A 15,893-nucleotide genomic window follows, 5' to 3' on the forward strand; every position below is an offset into this window, starting at 1 on the left:
GATTGATCTCATTGTTATCTTTTAATGATTACATTGTCAAATTAATCAAAAAGAGCGAGCCACAGGCGACAATTTATGCTTGCTCTAGAAAAGTTCCTGTTCATCCTGCAGTGATCTACTTTGTAGGTCAATGATTAAAGTTCATTTCTTTCAGTTAAATTCATTTTGCTGATTTTTTTGGAGTTGATTTTAATCAACTCTCCTATGCAGTTCCTCTGGCGAAATGGAAGTGAAACAGTGTTTGGACCTAAGCACAAATCATCACCGCCGATAAGACGTAGTTCTTGAAAATAAAAAAAAAATTGATGTTATACATGTACATGCTGAAGCATTGTTTTTCAAGGAAACTTATCTATAAACTCTTTGAAAATAGTCAAATTTTATATAATACGAACAATTTAGATATTTTTGTAGTCTCGTGTATTCCTACGCCAGAGTTTAATATAGTCTCGTTCAACCACACGCTCGACTGTCTCCGTCAAGCAGAGAGGCTCTCTTGCTTATCGGAGATTAACGGAGACAGCCGAGCGTCAATGGTGCTTGGATCCATACAAATTTAGAATTGTTTCGATTACTAATACATTGTTTGAAATCTATCTTTAAATATTACACAGCATGATCCATATGGGTTTCTCGAAATCCTTGTCGGAAAAGTCTAAAACTCATATAAATATGAAATGTGCGTAATTCAAACTAATTTCCATGCAAAATAAGTTGATTTTAAAATACATCGATAAAATCAACTCCCTTCAGTATTTTAGTACTTTGATTGAATACATTATCACATTCCGAAGGAAACCACATTGTAATAAATATGTGTTAATGTATACATGTATATGGTGTAGTTAAAATATAATTATAGATATATAATTTTATTTTTTAAATTCTATGAAAGGTAGAAAATATTTCTCGGTAGAATGCTACTTAATTATAGGGAAAACAGTGAGTGGTTACTTGCATGGTTATGGTCGTATTACACATTCCTTTGCAATTAAAATCTGTGTTATGAATATGTTGCAGTGCACTAAATCCATTCAATGGTTATGAAATGTAATGTCATGTTATTTAAAACTATTATCTTAAAAACTAAGATAAACTGTTCTCCTTTGAATATTGTTTAATATGAATCTGATAGGAAAATTTAAAAACAAAAAGTGTAAATTCCTTGAATCACGTTTAAGACATTTCACTCTCATTAAAAACGGGTACACAACAAAAGTCTCATTATCAGATTATTATTCCACTACATGATGGGACTATAGCTTTCCTCTGCGTCCGTCTGTCCGTCCGTCTGTCTGTCCCACTTCAGTTTTCCACCCTTTTTTTCTTTATGCGTATGAGGAATAATACGAAATTTGCTGAACAGCTTCAAAATTTTAAACTACAGATCAAGTTTGAGATATTTTCGAGAAAATTGATTTTTTATATTCCGATTATTTAATGTTCGGCTTCGTTATCGGGTTCGTTGTGTATTGAATAAACGAGGAAAGCATGTAGTCAGTAATAATATCGTGCATTACTTGTACCATTCATTTTATTGTTTCTAACAAACAAATAAGTTCTGTAATATAGTGTCAAGCAATGTGTTGTAAATTTAATCGACGGGGTTTCGGGTTCGTAGTCGGGTTGGTCGATTCGGGGTACAGAAGACGGTCAGAAATGATATTCTGCATAACAGTGCATTGTTTTCACAAATTTCTACCAGCAAATACTTTATGGATTTGGCGAAATTACAGGAGATAAAATAAAGAGTATTATTTTACCCATTTTTATCTAATTTCTATATCAACTATATAGTTTGAATTTCCTCATTTCTTTTATCTCTGATTAAAACATAGCATCTCGTTTATAATACTTTTGAAATAGATGTATGCTTCGAAGCTTTCATAGAATAATACAAACCGGTATGGGACGTGTATTTCTTATGCAATACTCTCAGAATGCTTTTTTTCTTTTCGGAGTATACAATCAGGTTCGGAATTCAGCTGAGAATTTTCTTATGTATTTCTCCAGAAAACCTAAAAGCGAAACAAGTATTAATAAGGACCAAGTAAGTCTGATCAATGCCAGTCTTTCCATGACTTAGAACAACCAACTGTATCTCCATCGAGAAAAGCTCTCTAAGGTACACTGATTATGAAAAAAAAACCTTTCACATTGATTAAAAGGTTATTTCATGACCTTAGCCTAAAGGATTATACTTTTCATTAGCGTTGAACTGAAAGTAGGCCTAATAGATGTAGCTTTCTCAAATACAATATTTGCAGCATTTCATAAAATCTACAACATAATTAAAATACAATTTTTCACAGGTATTCAATATATTTCATATAAAACTATACGTAGAAACATACCATCATCACCTGCTTTTGGGGTTTATGTCCCTCAGCTAATTCGGTATGCAAGAACATGTAATACATACAAACAATTTCATAAACGGGGCGAGCTACTAACAAACAAGTTGTTGGAACGATTATCAAGAACCTTGATTAAAATCATATTTATGCAAGGGAGACGGTTGACATTTTGATATTGTCATTTTTCAACCAGGCTGAAGCTAGCAGCCACTAACAGCAGCCACTAAGCCCGTAGAAGCTAGCAGCCAATAAGGAAATTCATCAAAGTACTGAGAGTACTCGAACAGAAAATTATATTTCACTTAATTATCGACATATTTTAATTAATATCAAAATGATTAATCCTCAATGATTTGAACGAGCATTGACGACTTTCGAAGCAGTAAAGCTCGCCTGGATAAGAGTTATAAATGCGTCTTTGTTGGATAGAAATGAATTACGTCTATACGGGTCATAATTTAAGTTATAAAAATAATGTTATCCAAGTGTAGTCTTATAGATACAAATGGAAAAAAACTATATGCATCGTATAAAGTGATATGCAAACGTATTATGATATAACAGACATGATAAATTAAAGTAATTTAAAAGGCATAAAACGATACAAATACAATAAAAACCCCAAACCAATCCAGTGTGGCAGGACAATTTGTTTACAATGAAGCTGAACATGTGCGTGTTTAAAAATTTATCCTCTGGCCTTTTCACTCGCCCAGAAACAACATCAATCGAAAATTAAAAAGACATCGTATTATTACGAATATAAGACAATAGAACACCCAGTATTCTGATTTTATTCTCATGAAAAAAAATGTCGTATGTCGCAGTCAAAAACAGCGAAAATCATCAAGTGAAATTGGGATTATTTTGTCTCAGCCATGTTTTGACGTGAAGCTAAGTTTTAAAATTATTCCGGATTTTTTTTCCGAAAATTTGTACAGTTTGGGTTTACGTTTAACAAACTTTCTTTTTGAAAAATGCATCAACCGGGATGCACATGGAAAAGTTGTGAGAAAATAATCAGAGGGGGTGGATTACAATACATGAAAAAGAATAAATCCGTTGTGAATCTAAAAAAGCTTTTTGAAAAAGGCATAAACCGGAATGCACATGAAAAAGTTGTGAGCTAATATTTCAAATAAGATAATTCTGTGTACAAAATATTGTGCGAGATTATTGAAACTGTTTCGAGTAACAATTACAGTGACAATATTTACGTCGATAGTTGAAAGAGTAAAGGATTAAGTCGATGTTGGTGGATTTCTGTTGGCCTGACGTTAGCGTGCGCACATCATGCTAAAGGAAATCCGAGCAAACGGATTGCAGAACGGAAAGAAGGTCCGCCAAAAAATCAACAGTACTCAAAAGCAAAGAGAAGGGAATTCTGTAAACAGTGACACTTCGGGGACAGTGGAGAAATCCCTGGAGGTTGACCATGTGGTTAAAAAACAAAATCTTGCCCGGAATCAGGTACAGTTTAAAATTTTACTGAACACAATAATATTCCTCAATTGATTGTTAGCTATAACAACGTTTTAGATTTAAATGTTTCTCAAGAGTTGAAGAAAAAAATAATGACAGTATGTAGACTTGGCAAAAATGTTTGTTAATTCCAATGAGACTCAAAAACAATCACTTTGTATGGTGAATGCCGAGCTTCAAGCTACTGAAAAAAAATGCAGAAAATATGCTTTTATCATATTTTGAAGCAATTATTTCGAGGTTATCCTACTGAAGCCTTTGATCTCTTGAAATAAATGAATGACGTAAGGTTAGCAGCAGCTAAGTCATCCGGTTTAGGATTTAAAAAATATGACCAGCAATTTCTATTAAAGCTTGCAATAAAACATCCGGAGCATGGGGGACAGTTGACCCGGAATTGTGGTAAATTTACATTATACCTAAGCAGCTTTAAAAAGATTTGCTTCATTAATATCATTGCAGACAATGGGCAATTTAATAATCTCAATATGTTTTCAATATGCTATGGATACTAAAGCATTGTTGTCAATATACATGAATTTTTTGTTTGCAAAATATTTTCCCCCACAAATACATTGACAGTAGCATAGGGACTAATTCCAGAAATGACATTTCCTTGAAGATTGAACTTTCCCAACCAAGGGACCATGACCAGTAAGACCAACGACCCTGACAGTAAGCACCGCACCCCAATTCTGGATATCCACTGCTGTCGGTGTACAACTCGATATTGTCACTGCTATACCACTCACTTTCATGGATCAATCTTATCCCATTAAGGTCTTGCAAAAATTTTAACCACAACATTATATCTTTCTTGATACTACTACTTAATTTTATTTGATAATGAGGTTTGGCTATTCCACAAGTTGCATCATAAAACCGCCTATTAAAAGCCCTTGCATTTTGGACACCTTTGCTAAAAACATTTTAACTCCCAAAAATACTCTGAATTTCTTGAAGCTAGAGAGATTTTTTTATCAAACTTGACGTTAACAGTGCCTTTAAATTGCTGTATTTTTTCTGGTGGAATTTTTAAAACTATGTCTGATGTGTCTTTTTCTAAACCTAGAAAAATTATGTTTGTACCAGGACCCATTGTCATTTATTGTGCAAAGGGAACACCAATGATTTCACACAAGTAATGGAACCCTCGCATCAGCTGAACACACTCATCTGAGCCAGAGGCAACCAAAAATAGAAACCATCTAAATAATGAAAAATTATACCCGTTCGAAATCGTCTTTTCAATTCCCTTTGCAAAAATGTTTAAAATTTTCAAATAGGTTATAAGAAATTGCACAGCCTATTAGCAGGCGCTTATCAATATAATAATTTCCCTCAAACTTAAAACCTAGAAGGTCAAAATCTCCTGGGTTTATAAACATTAGTCTAAATGCAGATTTTATATCCGTTTTTGCCAAAGCAGTGCCTTTACCTCACCGTGCAACTTCCTGTAATACCTGATCTAGAGATGTGTATGCAACCGAACAGTCCTCTGGGTCTATGAAATGATTAACACTATTCATTTCTGGAAAAGAAATATGTGTTATTAATCTCTAGATACCTCTGGGCTATAGGGGACTATACCTATTGGCGAAACTCTTAAGATGAATATTGGTTTGTTTGAAAAGGGGTCTGCAATTCTGCCTAATGAAAACTCACTATTTATTTTATCCCTTGCTGTTTCTGGCAAAACAGATTTAAATTTTTTGATTCACCCCCTAGCCTTAGACCCTTATAGCCAATTCTAAAAGCAAACTGAAAACCTTGTAATAATTCAGTTCATATAGCCTTATTTGAATAATTTTGTAGTAGTGGTTTAAAATTTTGAATTTTGATTGGGGTATATCCTAACTTCCAAACATTGAGCCTAGTAGTGGTTCCCCCTACCCCTACCCCCCCCCTCAATGGAATGCTCCTCTACTCTCTGTATTTTGATATTGTCCCCTGTTTCCTGTTTTGGAGGCCTGACTACGAAATGGCTAGCCCCCCTCCCGGATGACTGCATCTGCTCTTTCTTTTGGCAAACTGCTAGTAAATGCTGGGCATGACATTTCATACATTGATGCAAATAATCGCAGGGTGCCTTGAAACAAGTCCCCTGAAAATTATATGTATAACACTTCCTATTCTGACTCTGGTTTTGTGTATCAGCAGCCAGAAATGACCTTTTCTTATAGTTTAGCTTTTTTGGATATTTTAGGGTAGGTGAGATAACTGAGGGGAAGAAACAAGCAGTAGGTCATGCAGTCCAGTTTAAAAACCTGGTGTTGTCATTAGATATATCTTTCATGAAATTATATCTGGAACACTCCAAAGCTGATCCAAGGGGAAAGGGGAAAATGGTTATTATTCTGAATGTTCAATCATTAACTAGCATAAAGCCAGTTGATATTATGGCAGAATTTTTTAAAAGTCAGACCCATTAGACAAGGAAACTTATTTTGCCACTTTGGGGGTCAGCTGCTTACTTGTTTTCAGTTTACATCAGTGTTGAGCAAAGTCTTAATAACATTGGCATTGAAAGCACTACGTACAAGTCACATTCTTTTCGAAAAGGTGCAGATATCAATGCAGCCAAATTGGGCTTGTCAGATGATGAAATCTTTAAAGCTGGTAGGTGGAAATCGAACTCTTAAAAATGATTTATCAGATTTTAACAATGTAGTGGTCTTAATCACAGTCACATACAAAACATATTTTTTTCAGAAATTGAAGCATGGTTTGTAGGTTCTTCTATAGAGCATTTGTTGCAGCCAGAGATAGGCCAGGTGGAGAGTCCTTGGGTCTTCAGAGGTTAGGGATAAATATGTGGTGGCAAGGAAAAGGGGGTATGATCTGGACAGACATGTATAAAAAAATTAAAACTTTATTGAAAGTTAATTACAAACCCCAGTACATGTATTTGATACTGCATTGTGCTGCTAATGACATGGGCAAACAAAGTTGAAAGAGTTAATTGAGAATGTCAAAACCACTTTAGGGAAAATTCAGCTACTTTTGCCTGATACAAAAATTATATGGTCACAATTGTTACATAGAAGGAAATGGAGATACTCTGAAGATGTCAATGCCATGAACAAATCTTTAAAAAGGCTAAACAGCTCCATTGCACCTGAGCTTGTTGGAAATGAGAGTGGCTACATTAAGTACCCAGATATTCAACCCAATGATGAGTTATTGTTTGGCAGGGATGGTGTTCATTTGTCTGAAAGAGGAACTGAAATATTTTAAATACAATTTGAGAAGCTATTGAACAATTTAACAAAAGTGGGATACTTGTTTATACCAAACTCCACTAGTTTTTGACCCTAGTTTATTGTTCATGGGGGGATGTGGCAAGGTCTAGGCTTAAGGAACCAGCCGCTTCCCCCACATGGTGGCGGTGGCTTCACTGAATACATGCAGTGCATGCGTTCACTTCCGCCAATGAATGCGCGTGTTGTTCCCAATTTACTTGTGCACAATTGATGTGCAGTTGAAATTATTTGATAATGACAATTTGAAGTCGGACAATTTTTGTCGCGGGTTGCCCTTTACCGGAATCGGAGTTGACCAAGTAGGTGTTTTGCATTTATATTGATTACAATTGTTGTAATATTGTTTTTGAGCCATTTGCTGATTTTTTTATGTTGCAAATATTTTCTTTGTCGTTCACCGGAACGAATAAATTTGCCCAGTTGGTTGTTTATTTGAAAAATGTTCAATATTTTAGACAATGATGTGTTTTTGACCCTACCCATTTTGTGTCAATGCACTAATGGCATGTCCATTGTGAAATTATAATGTAATTTACAAATAGTTTATTTACACAAATGTTACTTATTGTCTTGAAGCCAAGACCAACCAATGCCACAGAGTAGATGGATTGCAATACATGAAAATGAATGAATCTGTTGTGAATCTGGGGCCCGTTTCACAAAGCTGTCATAAGATTTATCATAAGACATGTCTTAAGATTTTCATAAGATTTGACTTACGATTATCTTAAGATATGACATAGCTGTTTCACAAAGCTGTCATAACTTTAACTTATCTTAAGATAATCTTAAGATAATTATTATAGGAGCGATTGAATAAAATTCAATCAGTAAATTGTAAAGTAAGGAATTCATTTACGAAATCTGTAATATAAATATATATTTAATAACATAATGATTACTGGATACTTTATAATGTACCGTATATTTTTTTTACTTTCTTTTGATAAGAACAATAAAAACAAACCAGTGAAGAAAATAGTGTTCTTTTATTGATTGATGATTATTAAGGAGGCTGAATGTTTGAAAGATAAATCTATAAAAATATAAAATGATAATTTTTAATCCATAGAATCTGATTTTTTTCTATAGTAATTCAAAATTGTAATTTACTGACCATTTGGCCTCCTAAATACCTGTATACAAATGCATGTCTCGCATTAAAATGATGAAATATCTTTAAATTACTATTACTTTATCATTACCCGTATTTTAATATAATTTGAATGGCAATTACTTAGTTCTCAGAATCGAGTTTGAATTAATCTTCTTCTAACTTCAGCACCGTCATTGTTTACTCCTTGGTATATAACATTGTCTGGTTGTTGAAAAACACGATAATTATGTTTCGGGGCACATGGACGTTGTTTTTTATGCAAATGTTATGTAGCACCACACAAGCAGTCACGATTCCACAAGCTTTCTCGGCCCGGAAAAGTAGGGTTCCTCCGGAGCGATCGATGCATCGGAACCTCCTTTTAAGGACATCAAACGCTCGCTCAATGGGGGGCCCTGGTTTTAGTTTAAAAGTATCTGGGTGTCTTAAGATTTTGAACAATCTTAAGATTGTTATAAGTAAAGACACTTTTGTGAAACAGCTATGATAAAACCTTATGACAAATTTTGGTCTTAAGACAGATATTTGTCATAAGATAGCTTTGTGAAACGGGCCCCTGATCTAGTGTTTGTTTTTATTATTTAGAGTACAATATGGCATGTTAGAAAATATAGATTGGTTTTATGAATGCTGCAATGTTGAGTATTAGCATGCTTCATGTCTTCAATAATAATAATTAAGCAAAACATTTTTGAAATCTTACATAATACATAAAGAACTAACTTTTTACTAATTTGAAATTATGTCTCAGCAAACACACTCATCATAATACCCTTTTCGATAAAATTAAAAATATTCAACCCGCTCCTTGATATAAACTTAAAACTTTCCGAAAAAGATGTTCCCACTAAACTATCTCCAAATGCTGCATTCTGTCACTTCGGAACAATAAGAGTGCATCTTGCTTCACACCAAATCAAATGATTGATTGCTTTTGGAACAAATTTTACAAATTTTAAATTAAATTATTACCATCACACCAAAAACAACGAAATCTACTGATCATGTGTTTGAATTCCAGGATCTGGAATAAAAATTCCCAATTCATATTTATTACAATCTGCAATTAATTTGTTATCATAAAGACCCCATTTCATGTGATATAATTCAAAAATATATTCCACAGATCTATCATCAAAATTAAAAAAACAACCTTACTGTGAATATCAGCATATTTATTCTGATATCCGGAAAATCCCTGTAGATCTTGTCCAATGAAGAAGCGGTTTGTGCGCTTGTAAGGTGTCCTGATGTTTCTTTTTTGGGCTCTGAAAAGAGCTTGCCTAAGCTTCGTGGCGTCATTAGCGTCGTCAGTAATAGAACCATCTTGATACTTTTCACGACATTCCAACCGTACTTGTCGGCAACGCGTACAAGTCGTGAAATCTTTCATTGAACCCTGCATGGACCTAGATTGTAAGCCTCTAGACCCTACAGGAAAAGCTCGCTCTTCTCCCTACTGGCTTTAACTCGTCTCAGCTATAAATAGGGTCAGTAAAACAATTGCGTTCGAATGGTTGATTGCTTTTCGATGACTTCTCTATACCAAACTACTACTTGTACAACTACGCATAATAAAGTAGTCCGTAAATTAAATACAACTTGCAAAAATTGATTTCTATAATGTAGTAAAAATATCGCATGTTATGTCAATGATAGTTAATTTCCTAAATACTTTTTGTCTTTTAAACAAATTTTACTCATGACATTAAACTTAAAAAAAACTTCATTTAAGAAATTAAAATATGAGAACGCGAAACCTGAGAAAAGAACATCCTCAAGAGGAAGAAGCAGGAGATGAAGTGTCATCCCCTTTAAAATAAAAATACAAGTGTTATCGTTTCTTTCTTCGAACAACATGCTTAATTGCATGAACAGGGTTTATCCATATTTAGTAAGCCTAATTAATGGTTACGCAATGTATTATTTCTTTTCGCTTTAAAGGGACATGGTTACGATTTTGGTCAAATTTTATTTTTCTGTTTTTATTATTTACAATGTTTAAGGAATGCATTTCTAATGATCAAATGAAATATGATAGTCAGCCATAGAGTTATAAGCAAGGTACAGGTCTCACATTTCTTTGTCATGTAAACAAGGGTTGTTTAATGTTTTTGTTTAAGGTGGAAGGCTACATCGTCACAACATGTCTGACATCCGTTCGAAACGCCATTTTGTTCCGGATTGATAATATTTTGTCGTGGTACAAAATAGCTATACACCGTTAAATTGAACTCTTTTAACGAGGGAGATGATAAAGGAATAGTCACCAAAACGCTTATAAGTACGTCAATTTTCTTCCTGTTTAAAGCTTTCAACTAACATTGATAATCAGCTGTTTTGTACGGAAAACGTGGAATTTAAATAATTTACTGTTTCACCGCTATTGGCAATACATTTTAGTCATGTCATCTGCAACAGACGATCATATATTTGTGACGGATTATCGATATAGGTAAGCAAATATCATATTTTCACTTAAACTATATATATGTACGATGAATATAAAACGAAAGTACCGAAGTACGATCTCTTGAATGAATCCCAATTTCCCAAATGTAAAACATTTGCAGTAAACTACTTGCATTGAAACTTAGACATTAAACTAATGTATTTTGATTTACATAGATAAAGCTAGGTACATGTAGCAATAGCAGTGGAAGCCCGTATTTGCAAGCCAGTTGAGGGAAGGACAGAATTCTGAAAAGGAGCATGTTTTTCATTTCCACACGTACATGTGTATCACTATGGACATCTAATGTATGTATAAATATGCGTATGGTTGTTGTTTATAATTGCTATTGTATATAAAAAAGTAAAAGACAATTTCACTACTAATATTTTGTTTTGAATAGTTAAATATATATAATGCGTTCATCAAAAATATAACTTTTCATCTTCAAATATTATCATAAGCTCTACAAATCTTGTATATACACATGTACATATTTAGCATAGACTTGTTCCTTTTTTAATTTTCTTCGTGAATTTTATTAATTAAAAAATGGTCCCAAGATATTTGAGACCATGTAAAATAAAGAAAGACAACTCTTAAACAGGATCTTTCATACCAAGATTTTTGCAATAATTCAGTATTTTCTTTAATTTTTCAATTTCATTCAATTTCTTTTTTTCATCCTATTAACCAATGAATATTGTTTATATTTTTAGATTTTTGTGGGATTTTGTCCAGCAGTTTGCCTTCAAAGAATTTTTTTATATTTAAGTTTCATATTTATGTGGATTCCAATAAAAATCATACAAACTTCATTCATGATGATTTTGTCTTTTATTTCTAAACTTAATGACATTTCACTTTCATAAGAATTTTAAAACAGAAATGTTTAAAAATATGATAAATAAGGGGTTATCTGGAACCAGACTGATATTTTACAAATTCTCTAGAAAATAGAGTATTGTATTTTGAGGTCTATTATTGTTGAATATTGTGCCGAGTATTAGTAACAAATGCATGCAACAAAAATCTCCTACACTTATTTGGTGTAGAGATCCACCTTAAATATGTTCAATATAGCACTAAAATATATTTCTCAATCTGATTTGTCTTTCTTCTTATTATTCTAAGCATAATTAATAAAAGTTCGCAATGTTTAACACATTCATTTTATGTCTAAAACTAGAATTTTCAACTCAACATTCAAAATGTAAAGAAAAAGTTTTTTTTAAAATAGCAAAGAATTGTAGGCTTTGTAACTTGCTTACAACTCAACAAATGACCCTCAAATTTTGGTTGCCTATCGAAAATACTTTACTGAAGCATTGTAAACATTAAAATTGGAAAAATTACTATGAATAAATTCGCGACCATGCCTTTTTTATCTTAAATAAACTCAAAAGTGTAAATTTCAAACAAGAAAATGTTGTCGTAGTTTAAGTAGATCAACCAATGGATGCAATCATAACTGTTTGGTTTTATTTTATTTTGATATCATTTATTCATATGGCTTTGAGATATGATTATTAAAAAAACCAGTTATCAAACCTTGAAAAATTCAATTTGTCATCATTAACTTCATTTTAAAATGTTATGCATCACTATTTATAATTTGATGAAAAAAATTACAAGTATATAATCGAATTTTAATTTTTAGCATAAATCTACAGCTTATCACCATCTACTTATATATATTTAGGTCAAATATATTTTTATACCTATTTATTAAGTTTTGACATGACAAGATACAAATGCGTCCGGTGTTTTATAGCAGTTTTCTCCCTTCGTAGTCTCCCCCGGAAAACTGGCTATATAGTAGACCCACCCCCCCCCCCCCCCCAAAGAGGGGAGTGAATCCACAATATAGTAGATAGAAGATTTCCCACCAAAGTATGATTATTTTTTTTTGAAAGCCAATTGGATTATTTTTAAATCCCAAGGTAACAGGTTCTCCAGTACATATGTACACGTGTTTTAGACTAATCTTGGTTTGTGAAATTTTTGTATTATATTAACTCTATACACCTTTGTATATGCGATTTGTAACGAACGCACCAATCCTAAAAATCTGTTTTTTGTTTTTCAACAAATTAGTCAAGAAAATATTTATTTTCGGAGGAGTGAAACGAGGGAGAAAATAAATTTATTTCTTAACGTATTTAACTTCGTTTATTTCCGTTAGTATTTGTATTATCTGGTTTACTTCAATACTGATTATTTCATGCACGAGCGCTTTCGCTCTCAGTATAAATAGATTTCCCGGGGAGTATTCGATTAATGCGACGTTCGTTACAAAGCAGTATAGGTTGTCTTTGGTTTTCCCTACCCGCCCTGACCCAAATAAGTTTTTTGAGATTAACTAATATTTTGCGTTGCCATTTATATGTATGTCGAATGGATATTAAAAATGCGATTTGTAACGAACGCACTAATCCTTAAAAAAATCTGTTTTTTGTTTTTCGGAGGAGTGAAACGAGGGAGAAAATAACGGGTTCTCCAGTACATATGTACACGTGTTTTTAGACTAATTATTTAATTTTGACAATGTTTTAATTTTGTTTATTTGGAACTTATCAAATTATTTGAAAAATGTATAAGGCATGCAAAGATATTTGCTAAAATTATAGATGAAATAGTCATCAGAAATAAAGATGAAATTTTTAAGAATAAAATGATCACGTCGACAGTTAGTACGTCCGTCTGTTCTGGAAAATTATTGGAAGTACATATATTTACATCATACAAAATACACTCATGACTCGGGGCAATATTCTGTAAAGTCTATTAATTTCATATTTTCATTAATAAATGAAAATGTTGTCCCTTAATATGTCTCTTAAAAAATTATCTTTTAAAATTATTTTGGTTTGTTTGAAATCGAGTTTGCATATGAAATTCATCTTCTTGAAAGATTGCATTTATCATAATTTTCTACTGATAAAAAATTACAAAAACGTTTTACTTTGAAAAAGAAGTTAACCTGTAAAAACATTGATTTCATATTACACCAACTTTATATTTGATATCAAAGTGTCAAATACAGATATCAGGCACCTTCTTTTGTGACGTACATTTACATGTACTATTTAAATTTGGTGACAATCACAACGAACAAAAACTCGAAAAACGTACAATGTAATTTATTTGAAAAAGAAAATATGCTACTTAAATAATCTACTTGTACAAACTCTTTTTAAACAGAAGGTAGCTAATATTTAAAAAAAAATAGTGCATTTGATTTAGATAATAACAAATAAATATGTGAAGCAATAGTGCTTGAATTCTTTTGTTTTCACCGTGTAACATACAACAGTATGACTTAACATCGCATAAATATGAAATTTAAAGTACAATCAAACTTCGTTATCTCAAACTATACTTCGAGATATCCGAGTATTCGAGATATCGAGGTTAAAATACCTAAAATATAAGTGGTTGCGTCTTACAAATCATTTCAACCTATCCATTGTATTCGAGAAAATGCTGAGACATTCTGTTTCCTACAGCATGGTTTTCAATAGAATATCTTCAAATTACAATGCAAATTCAAAATGAACAGAAGAAAGCTCACATATGCATGCAGTGAATGATGACAAACATATGGTTAGATAAGGCCCTATTTTACATTTTTAAGATTTTTAAGACATTTTCAAACTGTACACATGACTTTGTCCAACCACATGTATTTCCAGCAAAAAAACCCCATAATTCTGCTTGTAACATTTTATTTGTTTTGCTTGAATTGCTTATATTGTACATATATACCCTTGTGGGTGTTTTATTTGGTCAGGTGTGCTTGGAAAACATATTAATTAAAATGCACATTAGTATATATGTAAGTTTTAAAACCTACAATGGCATAGGAAGCAAATGGACAGTGGGTGGGTTATATTTTGACAAGCAAAATAGATAGATAAATAATTAGATAAAAAAGAAGTTTAACTAATTATATCCCCAAGTTCAAATCTTTCCACCATCTTATTTTACCATAGACAAGCAACATCGTGACCGTATGATTTAACATGTACATATATATTTTTAGCTATGAGAAAGAAATAGAAAAAGAAAAAAACCTGAAAGCAATATCCCCAAACTTACGTACGATTACCTTATAGACTTGGTTGCTGGTGAGGGGGGGGGGGGGGGTAGCATGGATATTTTTAATCATTTTTATCACAGATGACAATGAAAACATTATTATACCGGGATCATTTATGCCATGGCTTTTACAAAGAGGTTTAATCTTCATAAGCCATCACCTCCTTAGAATTCAAATGACATATTTATGTGCAATATATTAACCAAAATCAACCTATCAAAAAACATACAACGTTTCAAAACTAACAACACCGTTAAATGCGCATAATTAAAAAAATCAATCATCCATTGTGAAATGTTGGTCATTGAAATTCTACTGAATTATTCAGTTTCAATTCCTGGAACATCGTTTTGCAAAATCCACCAATGTCCGTACGAGCATAGAGATGTGGTTTTTTAAAATCATCACATCAGCTGCAAGCAAAAGCGCAAAAACAAAGACTATGATGACGACACCAAACGACCCAATGGACTGAGAAGATGGCCGATTGTCCTTGACACTTATCTTCTTTCTCAGAGTCGACGACAGCTGCTCCTTGTTGACGATCAGTTCTTTCTTCATCTTTTCGATGACTTTAGACAGTTCCGAACTTGTGTAATTCCTCTGGACATGTACCATATTACACGGACACGTGCAATCAGCTGTCAATAGAAAGTTCATTCAATTAATTAAAAATCAGAAGTTAGATCCACTCGCTTACTCGCTAACTTCGTTAAGAAAGATGACATAACAACCAAGTCTAATCATATAGATAAAAAGGGTTTTCTGGTTTTGAATCATTCTTGAAAAAAATATCTCCAGAAATACTTTTTTTGATTAAAAAAAACTCTGTCAACAGACCTTTTTTGCAATCGTTCTGAGATTTTTTACCAGGGGCTCTAGTTGTGTAATCATTCGGGCACTGTGTACAGTTGATGTGTATCCCTGTTATGTTTTTGTAAAACCCGACAGGACAGGGCTCACATTGGTGACTTGAAAAATTAAATTGTGACCCCTCTCTGCACGGCACTGTAAACAAAGCATATAATTAAAGAAAGGAAAATAAAGGGTGTATTAAAATGAATAAAAGTTTTCTATGCAATCATATTTATTTGAACAGCCGCGGGATTGTAATTAGAGG

The 15,893-nt window shown here is 32.7% G+C and overlaps 1 protein-coding gene and 1 long non-coding RNA gene across 2 annotated transcripts in view; one reads left to right on the forward strand and one right to left on the reverse strand.

Moving 5' to 3' along the window:
• The first annotated feature begins 10,352 nt into the window (after positions 1-10,352).
• Positions 10,353-11,734, forward strand: LOC128167617 (uncharacterized). Its single transcript, XR_008241250.1, has 3 exons — positions 10,353-10,674; positions 10,848-10,979; positions 11,391-11,734. It is a non-coding gene; the product is annotated as an uncharacterized LOC128167617 (long non-coding RNA).
• A 3,085-nt stretch (positions 11,735-14,819) lies between these two features.
• The window catches only part of LOC128168021 (uncharacterized), a 41,677-nt gene continuing 40,603 nt past the window's right edge, over positions 14,820-15,893 (reverse strand). Inside the window, exons 13-14 of the mRNA XM_052834078.1 lie at positions 15,614-15,781; positions 14,820-15,414 (exon numbers count right to left, since the gene is read on the reverse strand). Of these exons, the coding sequence (XP_052690038.1) occupies positions 15,104-15,414; positions 15,614-15,781 (479 nt within the window). The 3' untranslated portion in view covers positions 14,820-15,103. The remainder of the gene's footprint in view (positions 15,415-15,613; positions 15,782-15,893) is intronic.

The sequence above is a fragment of the Crassostrea angulata genome, chromosome 10, assembly GCF_025612915.1.
Source record: "Crassostrea angulata isolate pt1a10 chromosome 10, ASM2561291v2, whole genome shotgun sequence".
NCBI lineage: Eukaryota > Metazoa > Mollusca > Bivalvia > Ostreida > Ostreidae > Magallana > Magallana angulata.